The following is a 14,345-nucleotide window of genomic DNA, read 5'->3' as shown; positions in this document are numbered from 1 at the left end:
TTCACTGATTCGTTCGCATCGGTAACCTCCGACGGGAATCTAAACACTCATCGGCCTCATTTATGGTAAGTTCTACCTTCTCCCTTCAGACTGTTTAATTGCACGGTCGCACCTCGCGGGCATGCAGTCTATTTCTGGATTTATCTCAATCCTTGTATTATGAGGCTGATCATATGGCCAGAGAGATTCATGAAGAGTATACTCTTATCTGCGAAGACACGGAACAACCAGGCTTGGTGCATTTGCCACCCTCCAAACATCACGGAGTCCCAACAGAACGAGGCCGTTACTCTCCACCAACTTGCAACTTGATCATTTGGATATTGAACGATGGAGCGACAAGGCTCTACCTATCCCAAGTATAGTCAAGGTTACTCTGCCGATGTGGATATAATACGAGAACAAGAGTATCCTTTACTAAATGGTAAAGGTGCCCCTAGTTTCCAAGTCAACGTTATATTGACCTTTAGCTTATAGAAACAACCTACTTGGACTATGCAGGGACAACACCCTATGCTAAGTCCATGATCGAGAGTTTCTCGCGCGATCTGACGTCAAATCTGTTTGGGAACCCCCATTCGATGTCTTTATCGTCACAGAACTCTACACAACGAACGGATGATATTCGCGTCCGTATGTTGCGATTTTTCAATGCAGACCCGGCCGAATTTGACCTTGTGTTTGTGGCAAACGCAACTGCTGGCATCAAGTTAGTTGCAGATTCACTCCGGGACTTCGACCACCGCGGATTCTGGTATGGGTATCACATTGATTCCCATACCAGTCTTGTCGGGGTACGAGAACTGGCAGAAATGGGATACCAGTGTTTCCAAAGCGACAATGAGATGGAGGCCAAGATATCCGAGCTGGCTACCGACCAGTCAAAAGCACCCAGATTACTTGCATATCCAGCACAATCCAACATGAACGGTCGGCGCCTGCCTAGCTGCTGGTCCGAACAAATCAGGTCTGCAGCGAATGAAAGTGGAGGGAATGTATACACTCTGCATGACGCTGCATCGCTGGTATCAACGGCACCACTTGACCTGGGACCGGCTGCATCTGCACCGGACTTCACCGTCCTCAGCTTCTACAAGATATTTGGATTCCCAGATTTGGGAGCTCTGATCGTTCGCAAAAGCGCTGCACGGGCCTTTGAGCGGCGGAAATATTTTGGTGGAGGCACCGTCGATATGGTCGTGGCCACCGGGGTACAATGGCACGCTAAGAAGGAATCCTCCATTCATGAGCGGCTGGAGGATGGTACCCTCCCGTTCCATAACATCATAGCTCTGGACGCAGCTTTGGATACGCACGAGCGTCTATTCGGGTCGATGGCGAATATTTCGGCCCACGCTGAGTTCCTTGCGAAGGAAACCTATGATAGACTCTCTTCGTTGGCACATTTCAACGACAGGAAAGTCTGTCAAATCTATGAGTCGCCAAGCTCTACGTATGGCAATTCAACCGCCCAAGGTCCAATTATCGCGTTCAACCTTTGCAATAGCCGTGGCGAATGGGTCCCAAAGACGGAAGTGGAAAAGTTGGCTACCGTGCAAAACGTTCAGATACGCACTGGATCCGTGTGCAATCCAGGTGGAACAGCTTCCTCGCTTGGGTGGACTGGAGCTGAGCTTCGCCGCCACTACTCTGCTGGATTACGGTGCGGTGATAACCATGACATCCTAGGAGGGAGACCGACGGGTGTTCTGCGTGTCAGTTTCGGAGCCATGACAAATATGAAAGATATAGACTCATTGATTAACTTCATCGAGGAGTTCTATGTCGAGAAGGTTCCGCCTATAATTGCGCTCAACCCCCCGTTGGAAGACAATGAGGTCGTTGAACCGCACTTCTACATTGAGAGCCTGGCAGTCTTCCCAATCAAGAGTTGCGGTCCTTTTAAGATACCCAATGGGAAGCGCTGGGAAGTTAAGAAAGAGGGATTGGCTTGGGATAGAGAATGGTGTCTGATTCATCAAGGGACTGGCGCAGCTCTGAATCAGAAAAGGTAATCACAGTACGAAAAGGCGCATCCAGATTATCTATACTAACTTCACTAGGTATCCTCGTATGTGTCTCATACGACCATCAATTGAGCTTGAAAGAGGAGTGCTTCGAATCACCTGTGGTGCAATAGCCGCACCAGATCAAGTCAGCCTTGAGATTTCCCTTGGCTGGGAGGATACAAGTGCCATATCCACTTCCTTCTGCCCTAGCTCCGCCAAAAGGCCTACGACAGTCTGCGGCGATCCGATCTCTCTACACGCCTATACATCACCGGTGGTTTCTGCGTTTTTCTCAGACTTCTTAGGAGTGCCATGCACCCTTGCCCGGTTCCCTACGCAGACCACCAACCGGTACTCACGGATACCGCGCACACAAACTACGTGGAAGAACCGTTTTCGAAAACTCATCATGCCAGGCTCATTCCCCCCGGACTTCCCTCCCCCGGTGCGGGAGAATGGCCGTATGCCAATTACATTATCCAACGAGTCGCCAATCCTCATTGTCTCACGTTCGTCTGTGAACCAACTGAATGAAACCATCAAAGCAAATACTAAGCATGGGAGCAGCAAGACAGTTGCAGCGGATGTCTTCCGTGGTAATATTGTCGTCGCGGAGCGACTGGCTCGTCGTGGCGACGTCGAGCAGCCCTATGCGGAGGACCGCTGGTCATCTCTTCGAATCGGGCCTGACCAGCTTCGATTCGATGCTTTGGATTCATGCCAGCGATGCCAGATGGTTTGTATAGATCAGTTCACCGGTACCCGACGAGATGAACCTTTTTCAACGCTTGCCAAGACAAGAAATATCGATGGGAAGGTCACGTTTGGCAAATACTCCACACTTTCCCCGGAGGAACTGGAATATGACTTGGAACAGCCTGACCGCAGGACGGTTATGGTTGGGGATGTGGTTGTACCATCATATCGGGATTAATGAGCATTGGGAGTTGTATTTTCGGTGTATACCTATTGTGATCTCTCGGGATCTCTTTCTCGTAGGTTATTGTGGATAGGCTGCTTGTACATAGGGTGGGCCAACAGCAGAAATGACAACAATCTTATTCTTAGGATTGGCAAAAGGTGCAGCAAAGCCATAACGTCAGCCTTGTCAGTAGTCCTTGCCTTCGCGCTCTTGAAATAAATATTGGGAATTCCATTTGTTTCCAGATATTCGAGATTGGAAGGCACTACTCCGTACTCACCATGCTCAGGCGGAAACATCTCCATTTGATGTTTCTTACCTCTCCCGATGATCTACCATCGCTTCTCGGTTGAAGGTAGCATAAAGACTCGACAGACTCTTCTCAGTTTTCTTTCGCAGGCGATCGATGGGAGATGTTAGTCATGGGACCCAAAGACGAGCATTCCACCAGGTTCCAGGCTCCAGCGGGATCGGAAGCCATTCGTGGGTACGGAGGTTCCCATTCGTCATCTGATCCGGGGTAAACGCACAGACCCACGGGGTCCCCCAATGGAATGAACACGATTGGCTCAACATCCTCTCATAATCGAGGGGTATGGTCTGATGACGTGAAATCTTGAAAATCTGCGTGAAAATCTGCGCGAATAACCGGCGCTGCAATGATCTTATACTATTTAATACCGCCTCCTGGCAAGGCTGGATTGATGAAGATATCTCCACGATAATCAGCAAAATGCATCTGAAAATTGCGGTCCCGCAGGCCAAAGAGCCTCTCGCCTCGGTCGAAGAACACACACGAGCAACCGTTAGAACGCTGTTCCAGCTTTTGGAATCACAGGGTCAAAGTAAATACCTCGGCGAGCAGGTGACTCAACTAGAACACTCGCTACAATGTGCACATCTTGCTACACAGTCCCCCACGCATGGTGATGACCTCGAGGTTATTCTGGCTGCTCTTTTCCACGATATCGGACGATTCATCCCCGACGGCCAGTATATCGGAAGGCAGAGCCACGAGATTTTGGGAGAAACTTTCCTGCGCGAGATTGGGTTCAGCGAGAAGGTGTGCAAATTAGTTGGTCAGGACCAGGTCCGCGAGGCGCAGCATGATCCTTTACTCGAGGCAAAGCTTGCTGTTAGGCGATGTGTTGAACTTGCGAAAGAGCCCGGCTGTGAAGTACCTCCATTGGAGGCATACGAGGAACTGGCGTACCAATGCTTGATAAGTGAGTGCTTTCTGTTGTAATTGTTTAGCAAATCAATAGACACTGAACCATTTAGAATCCCGGTCAAAATTCACACTCCATTCAAAGACGTACAACTTGCCAACACAACCGACAGTCGTGATCTGCATCGACGGCTTTGATCCAGACTACTTGAAATCCGGAATTGAGAAAGGTCTTCTGCCCACGTTTAGGAAATTCCTTGTCCATGGATTCCACGCCACTGCTAAGAGTTGTATGCCCTCTTTCACCAACCCGAACAATGTGTCTATCATTACCGGTGCACCACCCTCAGCGCATGGAATTGCCGGGAACTTCTTCCTGGACCGAAAGACAGGTGAGGCCAAGATGATAACCGACGACTCCTTGCTCCGTGGCTCAACGTTGCTGGAACAAATGTCTCGGCGCGGTGTAAGAGTCGCTGCTATTACTGCGAAAGATAAATTACGCAGGATTCTTGCACATGGCTTGAAAGGGGCTATATGCTTTTCTTCAGAAAAGGCAGCAGATTGTACCCTGGAAGAGAACGGAATCTCCGACGTGGAACAGTGGCTCGGTCGCCCTGCGCCTAGTCAATACTCCAGTGACCTGTCTCTGTTTGTGCTCGACGCGGGCATCAAGCTGCTGGAAGAAAAAAGATCAGACATTTTGTATTTGACATTGTCTGATTACATCCAGCACAAGCACGAGCCCGGTAGCCCAGAGGCTGACAGCTTCCTGAGCGCAATTGATGAGTGCTTACAGAGGCTCGCAACTCTAGCTCCCGTTATCGGCGTCACTGGTGACCATGGCATGAGTAACAAGTCGAATGAGGCAGGGGAGCCTAACGTCATCTTCTTGGAGGATGTTTTGAACGCCGAGTTTGGGCCGAATGCTTCTAGAGTCATTTGTCCCATCACTGATCCGTTCGTTCGACACCACGGAGCACTCGGCTCGTTTGTGCGGGTCTATTTGAAGGACATCTCGCAACTTCAATCCGTCATATCATTCTGCGAGTCGCTCCCGGATGTAGAGCTTGCGCTCAGCGGCCCGGTTGCCGCCCAAAGATACGAGATGCCCCTGGACCGAGAGGCGGACATTGTGGTAATTTCCAAGCCACATGCCGTTATTGGTAGTTCTAAAGCCAATCATGATCTCTCCGGCTTGAGAGGCCATCCATTGCGGTCTCATGGAGGCCTGAGTGAGCAAGACATTCCTGTGATCATGTCGAAACGGGTGAACGACGGAAGCAAGGCGAAAGCCAAACGCTGGAGGAATTATGACATCTTTGATCTGGTGCTCAACTGGTCAGCATGAGATCAATTCATTGTGCATATGCTTGATAGCCGGGTCTACGGCAATCGCAGGTTCAGAGAGCTCTGATAGATACCCCTGTGGGGTTTCTTCTGACCGGCCAGTAAATATTACATCAACATTACAGGAATCACAGTAGAATTTCCTCGTAAATCCTCATCTCCCTTCGAATCTGTTCAACACTCAGGATTAGCTTTCTTAGCTGGTGCAGTCAACTACTCGCCGTCGCTCTCCGTTCCACTCAGCCGTGGAGTTCCCGATGAATTCTACCGGCCCTGCAGGGAGGGACAGTCAGACTTGCGCAGTATGACAACAGGGGTGCTGCGCCTTCCTGTGCGCCTTCCGCTACACCGATATCCCAAATGTGATCATACACCTAGGGATCCAGGAAAGGCCATATGCGGTGATCAAACCATACGTCGGCTTGCGTGATTGTCACGAGCCGTTTCGCCATTCAAGGCAACTTGATATGCTGTGTGACCTGCAGTAGTCTTGCTTCAACTTTGGCGGCGCAACATGTTGCCATGAGGCTCGGTTTCATTGCGGCAAATCTTTGTCCCACTCGGAGTAAAAAGCCCAACTAAACTTTCCAAGAATTGGCTGAAATGAGTCTTGTAGATAAGATGAGGTTTGGGTTTCATCTGCTCACGGCCAGACTTGCTGTATTCATAGGCTACATGCGCAGTGTTATGTCGCAGAGTAATTAATGAAAGCTTTTACCAGAAGAAAGGCCCCGTCAGTAATGTAAGCACAGTATGTAAGGTGAGCTTGTCCCTGAGGTAAGAGTTTGTGTTTGCGTGACGGATAAGCCTGCAGATGTCGGGAACCGCTGACTTGGCTCCCTGTCATTCAACCTGCGCCTCCACCAACAAATGCTTAGCTGTCTCACATTCGCTCCATGAGGAAAGGTTGGAGTGTTAAGCTTTTTCATGAAAAAGGCATTTGATTATTCAACGAGTTTACAAGATGGTACGTGGCCTTGACATGGTCTTGGTCCGGGTTCATCCAGGACCACTGACGCCTTCTTACCAGCCGCCTAAATTGTCCAAAAGCGTGAAACAGGAGCTAATATTGGCTCATCTTCGCGGCACCGGGACCTGTCACACGCTCAAGGATCTCGAAAAGATGCTACCCTCAGTTGCATCCATCAACGGCATCCAAGTCAAGGAATACATTCAAGCACTAACCGACGACGGTAAACTACGAGTGGAGAAGATTGGCAGTGGAAACTGGTACTGGAGTTTCAATAGTGATGAGAAGATTGACCAAGAGCGTCGATTGGCCCAAGTGCGCACAGAGTTGGAAAAAGTTCGCAAGTCTTGTGCCGATGCAGAAGCAGCTTTGGCTGCTGAGACTCTGCGTCGAGGGGAGGACAATGATGAGGCGCATGAAAGGGAAGTTCTTATGGCCAAGAAAGCCGAGCTTCAGGCGACCGTCCATCGGGTACGGATTACGGAGGCCCAACTCTCCGGACCCCTCGATTCGCTCAACAACAAGGGTGTGGAGCAGCTACAAGATGAGCTAGCGGGGTTCCGGGAGCAGGCGCTACAGTGGACCGATAATATTTACATTCTTGAGGAGTACTTGCGCAAACTAGCTGGTGGAGATCGAGAACTTGTCGATGGGGTATTGCGCGAATGCTATGGAGACGAGTATGTGGAAGGAGAGGGACTCCGAGACCTAGAATAACTACCAATAGGAGGGGAGCGAAAGGAGCGAAAGGCAAAGAGCCGAGAAAAGATCTGTATGTTAAGAAAAGCTTATGTTTTTAGCTGGAGAAGCAGAAAAGAAAGGTGTGAAACACCAAAGAGAAAGGGGAGACTAGTTGAGCCACCAAGAGAAGCTTGACCGTGCAACACGCGAATGGAAAGTCCGCTTGGGTTACCTTCTCCGCCCCCCCGGAAGGCTTATCGTAAACTCCCGACTTCTCTTCCCTCTCTTCCATCTCTCTCTTTGTTGTCACATATTTAATCAAAACCCCCCTCCCCTCCTCTTTTACATACTCCCATATATACCCCCCCTCCCTCCGATCGCCTCTTCCTGGATCGTACATTCTCGAGTCCCACATTCCTCTAGCCCGCGCGCCCTCCAGTCGCGCCGCTCACCCTCTGCACTCCCCCGACTCCGTTCTGGATTCTAGACTGCAAGCCACAGCATCTAGTCATACTGGCCCATTGGTGCTTCTCGAATCTGACATTCCTCCCGACTCGCATATCCTCTCCCTTATCTTACGGCCTGATCCTGCGAGCCACGATTGCCTGGGGGGGTACGGTCAAAATACCGCCTCGCGCTTCGATGCCACAAGAAACAATGTGTTATAGTGGCTCTCGATCATAATTCCCATTCCTCACTTTGGACCCGGGGAATCTCTTCGCGCGTGATTAAGGATACATTCTGTCGACGTTTGGAACCAGACCGTGTCCGGTGTACCGGGCCTCAACGTCAGACTTTCGACAGGACAATCTACTTATCGTGTCGCTCGATCGGATCCCTAGACATAGACAGATTGCCTACTGGCCCGTCCGACCATTCCCCGCCATTCCGTACTGTCCCAGAGACTACCGGTCTGTCCGTCCGATCGCCAAAGCGGGTTTAATCTACCATTCCCTCTCTCTCCCCCTACCTCTGCCACGCTGTCTTATATAAATGCAGTAAATAGCGGCCGTGTGTCATGTCCGCCAAACCTTCCACTCAACCCACCTTGCCCGCCAGTCGGAATCGCAACTCTCTCCTGTCCAAGTTTCGCTCTCCGCTCGGCCAACGAAATCGAGGCATTACCGACTTTTACATCGATCCGGATGACCCATGGCGCTCATATTTCCCCGGTGACGTTATAAAAGGCACTGTCGTTGTGACCGTCGTGCGACCGGTTCGCATCACACATATCGTCGTATGCCTTCATGGCTACGTCAAGGTGTTTAAGAATGCGACTCCGGCAGGAGAAACAACGCCCGACTTGGGGTTCTTAGGACCTGGGAGGGGCCGACGTGGTGCAGAATACCTGGGCAATGGGTTAGCAACGTTGTTCGAGGACGAGGTTGTGCTTTGTGGCGATGGACGTTTGAAAGAGGGCATCTACAAGTTTCGATTTGAGATGGGGCTTCCTCCTTATGCGCTTCCTAGCAGCATCAATGTTCGTTTACTCAATGCCCACTTCTGTGTATCAACATGCTAAACTAACGGGAAACTACAGTTCGAACGCGGGACCATTGGCTACTCGCTTACCTCCACCCTCACTCGACCGACTACCATGAACCCTACCCTCACCTGCCGCAGACGAGTCAATATTCTAGAAAACATCGACATAGCGCCATTTCCTGCCCCCAGGGCGCGCATTGTCACACTGGAGCCGATCTCAAAGCGCTCGAAATCGAAGGGAAAAGCCAAGTCAACAAGTTCCGATGCAACTGCAGCACCCGACACATCCTCGGTTGATACTCCAATAAGCGGCGCGGCACCTTCTGTAGATACCAGACCACCGCTGAGCCCTTCTCCAAGCAACGTCAGCTCATCCAGTCCGCCCAGCGAAAGCAGTCAAAGCTTTCGAATCACTTGTGATCCCAGTTCATCCGCAAGCACGGGTGGTCAGAATAGCGAAGGTGGCAGTGTGACCCCATCTCTCTCAGATAAAACCATCACTGCAAAGGCTGAGCTTCTGCGCGCCGGCGTGCTCCCGGGTGATACCTTACCCGTCACAGTCACAATCAACCATAATAAGCAAGTGCGCAGTGCGCATGGAATCGTGATCACTTTATATCGTCAAGGTCGCATTGACCTTCATCCCGCAATTCCCATTGGTACTACTGTGGCCGGGAAGAAACCGGTCTACGAAGACGTCTACCCTCGCTCACGGACTGGACTTGGGGGACTTACGCTGGGAACAAGTCGGACAACAAGCACTTTTCGCAAAGATTTGTCACAGACATTTGCCCCATTGGTTGTTGATCCCAACACCATGACTGCCATTGTAAAAACTTCAATTCGGATACCGGAAGATACATTCCCGACTATCACGCGCGTGCCGGGAGCCATGATCAATTTTCGGTATTATGTGGAAGTTGTAACCGACCTGCGAGGCAAAATCACTTCACCAGATCGCTTCATCCCGCGTTTCAACATGGTCTCCGGCGGTACCACTTTTTCGCCCAGCGGACAAGTTCTCAATCCGGCCGATTCAAGCGGCGTCACAGCCAACTGGGCCGGCAACATATTGGACACGGATTCGATCCGCCGTGAGAAGGGTGTGATTTCAGTGGCATTCGAAGTCGTCGTTGGGACGCGCGATTCACAACGAAGAAAAACTTCAAAACGTACATTGTCTACGGCTGGCCAATCGACAACGTCGCAAACAGCGCCCCCCACGTCTACAATGATGATTAATCCAGTGGATGGGGAGGAGTGGCCAGAGGCCAGTCCCATGCACAACTATCATACTGAAAATGGGACACATGAAGATTATTTCCCCGAGCGGGCCGATTGGGCAGAGTACCCGGAAGAGTATCCTGAACGTTTCCAGCCAATGGACCCCATGATTGCTCCTCCCGAAGTCGAGGAGGAACCCGTTGACGAGAAAACACGGGTACGACGCCACGAAGAGGCTCTCTTACCTAGCCAGCCACCGGAGGAAGATGAGGCAGGACCATCAACTGCATTCAGGGACGTTCCGACAGCGCCGGTCCTGCCGGATGATCATCATCTCCAAGATTATCAGCATGTGCCTTCGACAGAACCAAACGGCAGGCCGCATGCAGTCCGCTCTGCAGAGTCCCTGCAGACTGTCGTTGTAAATGGCTCCGCCGGGCCAAGTGAACCACGTGTCTCAGTCGACGATAAACAAGAGCTCGAGCGTCAGCGACTTGAGGCGCAGGCAAGCGGACCCCAAGATGAGCATCAGGAACCGGAGTCCAGTGTTGGGCCCAGTGCGCCCGTCTTCGATGAGGACGACCAGTTAGTCGGTGGGACGGCGCATGCTGACGAGTCGTTGCCTCGGTATCAGCGATGACATTGTTACGTTTGCATTTACGGGGGGATTTGGAAGATACCACTATTCGCATTTATATTATGAAACGGCGCGATAGGCGTTGAACTCTGTATCATACAATTTAGCCAAAGCGAATTCCTCGTTCTCATTTAATGTCTCGGTAAAAGCTAAGAAACGGAAATTGGCGGGCAATGGCGGCCTTATCTTCCTGGGAGGCTTGGCACCCGCTTAGCGATTGATAGACCTTCGCCCCTGGTCAATTCCCACCTCCCTCACACCTCACAGACCATTTGCGATCTCCCATCACAATGGCCTTCAAAAGCGGGTCGTTCGCGACCTTCCTCATCGTCTGCCGTAAGTCCACCATTCGCATTGTGCCAACCCCAACTCTCCCCGGACCCTATCGGGACGAAGAGGCCACGAGACCTCCAAACGAAACTAACCTTTCTCCCAACCCAGCAACCTGCTTCTTCCTGGGCATAATCTTCTCCCTCTTCCCCTACGACTACCCCATCCTCTGGTCAACAGTCCTGACCCCAGAGGCACACTATGACTACCTAGAAGCGCACCTCCGCTTCCTGCACGCCTCGCCCCCACTCATCCCACGCATCCTGCACATCGTAATCTTCCTCGGTCTAGCCGGCCTCCTCACAAAGCTCTACAAACCCTCCGAATCAAACATGCTCTTCGACGGCGCCTCGCTCGTCCTCTACATGTGCGGCGTGACCGTCTACATCGCCAACATCGTCAAGGGACTGCGTCTGGCCTCGGCTGGTCGCTACGGCGCTGAGCTGGCGACTAATCCAGAGGAGAAGGACCGTATCCTTGGACGAGAGGATTCGCTTAAGGTTCTTTCTGCTAGTAATACGATTCTGGCGCTTGTGCTGGTCGGTATTTTGGTTTTGCAGGCTGGGCAGTGGTATGCGGAGAGGAAGGATGCGCAGGAGGATGAGTCGTTTGCGAAGGGGAAGAAGGGGGAGAAGGAGGGTGAGGCTGGTGCGACTGGTTCGTCGACTGCGACCGCTGGGAAGGTTGGTCGTCAGGGGAGTTCGCGGAAGAAGAGCAATTGAATGTTGTTTAGGTTCTTTTGTTTTGATTTCGTGTTGGTCTATGGGATATAGACGCACTGGGTGGTTGGGTGGTGTGTCCGATTACTTTGCTTTGCTTGGTAGCTGTTACTCTACTTCTAGACGCCTACGCAAACAGGGATTCACTCCCGCGAAAGAGAATTTATCGCAGACGCCTTCGCACCCTTAATGTCGAGTGTGAAGCTTGAGTTTGATTCATGTACATATGGGGCCCATTGAAATGGTATGGCACGGCCATATCAAGAGTAAGACAGCAGACTAAAATGCAGGAATAAACTATATGCATTTGAAGCGTATTGAGGGAATAAGAATAACAGCCAATGACCATAAGATGCATGTAGTGTAAACATATGGGATGGCATCGCAGAAGGGGAATCATCGCGCGTAGTCGTGAAAGGGTGGTATGATACCATACCATGCATGAGATGTTGAAATTCAACAGAACGAGAATGGGCTCCGGGGCAGATCAGGTGAGCGTGGGCTCAAGGCTTTGGCGAACAATTCCTCGCCGGAATCATTGCTCGCGGTGCGTGAGATTCCAACCATCGCTGAGAATCCAGTGGGACCACTGTTTTGCTGAGCCTCCTGTAAATCTGAGGGTGGGAAGACCGCAACCGGCTTGAGTGATTCGGGGCCAGAGGGATTGATGTGAGAGTCTGGTGTTGGGGTGGGGTTGGTATCTGGCGTTGGCATGGAGTGAATGTGTCTATGAGCGACGTCACGGAACGAGCGGAACGACACGGCAACATCGGGGGATTGAGGCGAAAGAAGATGGGCAGTATCACGACACGAGCCTGTAAATATATCAGCATCTGCGAAAAGGCGAATTAAGGGCGTTACTTGGACATACCTCCATTCGCCGACAGGTCCTTCTCACTTGTTTGCAGTTTCAAGCCTTTAAGCTTGTCGGTCAGCTTCCTTCCGCTGATGGGTGACACGGGAGTCGCGGGCCCTGTGGGGTAAACGGAGGATTCATGGCTGCTGGACACGGAGTCGACGGCGCGCGTGGTCAGGCCGAAATTCTCCTCAATCCATTCCTTCTCGCTGAGGGCCATGTGCAGCGCAATTCCCTCCACATTGTTGCGGGACTCGGCCTCGATCTCCTGTTCCAAAACGCGCAGGCGCTTCTTTGCCCAGATTGTATGCAAAACGCCTTTCTTTCCTGCCGCACGTCCTGTCGCGCCCAATTCGGGGGGGAATATAGCGGGGAGGGGGTTGAGTCTGAGGGTATCTCGCGGCTTGGGTGGAGGGGCGTTTGAATCTGTCTCGTCTGACTGGGCTGACCGCGGCTCGTAGTGGACGGTGACGACAGGAGGAATAGTGGAATTGGGGGGAAGTAAGAAGTAGAAGCGACGTAGGCTATCACTAGGTCGGTCATCGGCGGGTAGCACCGAAGTCTTTCCAGCCCAGGAGACGTGCCACGACCCATCGGCCATGGATCGAGTGAGATCGTCGTCCTCCCATTCAATCATCAAGATTTTAGTGCCATCATTTCCTTTGCCCGCTTCAAATTCAAACCGGGCTAATGCAGTAATTGAGAGGCTTCCACCCTTTGTGTCCTGAGGGGTCTCGAGCTCGGCGAATTCACTGTCCGGTGTGAAGGTGGGGGTTGCTTGAGCCATGACTGTGGAGGGGTCGGAGAAGAGATACCGTCCCGGGATTTGGATTACAGAATATGGACTCAGTGGACTTGGTGGGGGGCGTGCTAGAGCGACGCACGGCTTAACAGACAGGAAGACAGGAGATGCAGTCTTTGGGTGGAATAGGAGTGAATCTGCAAAGAGGGACGAAGGGCTTTAGGCGGGTCGATCACGGGATTTTTGGGGATTCCCTCTATGGTGCCTACTCTTCTTTTGCCAGCCCGCTTTGAGTGGGAAAAACACTCTAACCGACTTCCGCCGAGGGCAATATTCTGTTCGTAATTCGCTGGCTCGCTACAGGGGCATGTTACAGAAGATCAATCGCATCACATCGCATCACCAGGCGCTTTGTTCCCCGCCTCTAAATTTAGAACATCAGCTGCACCAGTTGGCGAAAGTATCAATCGCCATGGACTTTTCTGTATGATCAGTCATTGAGGTGCGAACCTTTTATGTCTTAAGGATCCGACTGATCTTCATGAAATCCCTCTCAAAGGAAGACGCGCTCTATAAAAATAGATCATTCTTGAGGCCCGTGTCAGGAGCCACAAAACGTCCGGTGTGATAGACCCCGCAGTCATGCATAGAATGTGGCTGTGGCTATTTATATCCACTGCCAATCAAAAGTCTTGATCGTTTGTAGATGTGATAGAATTGATCTATGATCGTGAAGACGGATGAGCTCATTCAACGACATAACATAGGATATCTATTGTCCTAAGAAGCATTGAGTTAGTACGAGAGATTGTTGTGGCCATGAACGAGTGACAAAAAACACGGGTACTCATTCATCGCAAACACTAAGTCTGCGTTCAAGGCCTGACCGTAAAGCAGATCTACTTCGGCACCTCGTCTGGTGTTGACAATGATCGTCACCCAGAGGATATGGAGTATAGCTGACGTCGCTCCATTGCAACACTTCGCGACCCTAAGCAAACGCGCATGCATGTCGTCGGCAAGTCTGTTCTTAAATTAGACTTGGTATCTCATGTTAGAGCTTCATTCGAGTCAACAATGGTATGGGTATCATACTGTATGATACAAGACGATGAAAGATGCCTTTCAGCGTGGAGAAATACATACCAGGAGTATATTTAGAAGACGAGCGTCAAGGAGAACATACAGTTCAGGAAAGGATGAGCCTGCGAAGCCTGTGAACTTGCAGCGCTATCACGTAGTTCGACCATCA

General features: G+C 51.2%; 6 protein-coding genes across 6 annotated transcripts; 5 read left to right on the top strand and 1 right to left on the bottom strand.

Moving 5' to 3' along the window:
• Nucleotides 1–330: 330 nt before the first annotated feature.
• hxB (putative molybdenum cofactor sulfurase protein (HxB)) lies at nucleotides 331–2,943 on the top strand (the record flags this gene model as incomplete). Its single annotated transcript, XM_056666644.1, has 3 exons — nucleotides 331–424; nucleotides 478–2,011; nucleotides 2,064–2,943. 3 exons carry the CDS (start codon nucleotides 331–333, stop codon nucleotides 2,941–2,943), a joined length of 2,508 nt encoding a protein of 835 aa, XP_056520240.1.
• Nucleotides 2,944–3,664: 721 nt separating this feature from the next.
• Nucleotides 3,665–5,450, top strand: N7515_005899 (uncharacterized protein; the record flags this gene model as incomplete). The annotated part of the gene is made up of 2 exons (XM_056666643.1): nucleotides 3,665–4,157; nucleotides 4,213–5,450. The coding sequence occupies 2 exons, from the start codon at nucleotides 3,665–3,667 to the stop codon at nucleotides 5,448–5,450; spliced, it is 1,731 nt and encodes a 576-aa protein (XP_056520239.1).
• Nucleotides 5,451–6,413: 963 nt separating this feature from the next.
• Nucleotides 6,414–7,136, top strand: N7515_005898 (putative GAJ protein; the record flags this gene model as incomplete). The annotated part of the gene is made up of 1 exon (XM_056666642.1): nucleotides 6,414–7,136. The coding sequence occupies one exon, from the start codon at nucleotides 6,414–6,416 to the stop codon at nucleotides 7,134–7,136; it is 723 nt and encodes a 240-aa protein (XP_056520238.1).
• Nucleotides 7,137–8,118: 982 nt separating this feature from the next.
• rim8 (pH response protein PalF) lies at nucleotides 8,119–10,449 on the top strand (the record flags this gene model as incomplete). Its single annotated transcript, XM_056666641.1, has 2 exons — nucleotides 8,119–8,580; nucleotides 8,641–10,449. The coding sequence occupies 2 exons, from the start codon at nucleotides 8,119–8,121 to the stop codon at nucleotides 10,447–10,449; spliced, it is 2,271 nt and encodes a 756-aa protein (XP_056520237.1).
• A 287-nt stretch (nucleotides 10,450–10,736) lies between these two features.
• Nucleotides 10,737–11,498, top strand: N7515_005896 (putative secretory component protein shr3; the record flags this gene model as incomplete). Its single annotated transcript, XM_056666640.1, has 2 exons — nucleotides 10,737–10,782; nucleotides 10,888–11,498. 2 exons carry the CDS (start codon nucleotides 10,737–10,739, stop codon nucleotides 11,496–11,498), a joined length of 657 nt encoding a protein of 218 aa, XP_056520236.1.
• A 453-nt stretch (nucleotides 11,499–11,951) lies between these two features.
• N7515_005895 (uncharacterized protein) lies at nucleotides 11,952–13,138 on the bottom strand (the record flags this gene model as incomplete). Its single annotated transcript, XM_056666639.1, has 2 exons — nucleotides 11,952–12,310; nucleotides 12,367–13,138. 2 exons carry the CDS (start codon nucleotides 13,136–13,138, stop codon nucleotides 11,952–11,954), a joined length of 1,131 nt encoding a protein of 376 aa, XP_056520235.1.
• Nucleotides 13,139–14,345: the final 1,207 nt, after the last annotated feature.

The sequence above is a fragment of the Penicillium bovifimosum genome, assembly GCF_028826915.1.
Source record: "Penicillium bovifimosum strain IBT 22155 chromosome Unknown utg000005l_segment0_segment0, whole genome shotgun sequence".
Lineage (NCBI taxonomy): Eukaryota > Fungi > Ascomycota > Eurotiomycetes > Eurotiales > Aspergillaceae > Penicillium > Penicillium bovifimosum.
This window is presented reverse-complemented; position numbering and strand designations above follow the sequence as displayed.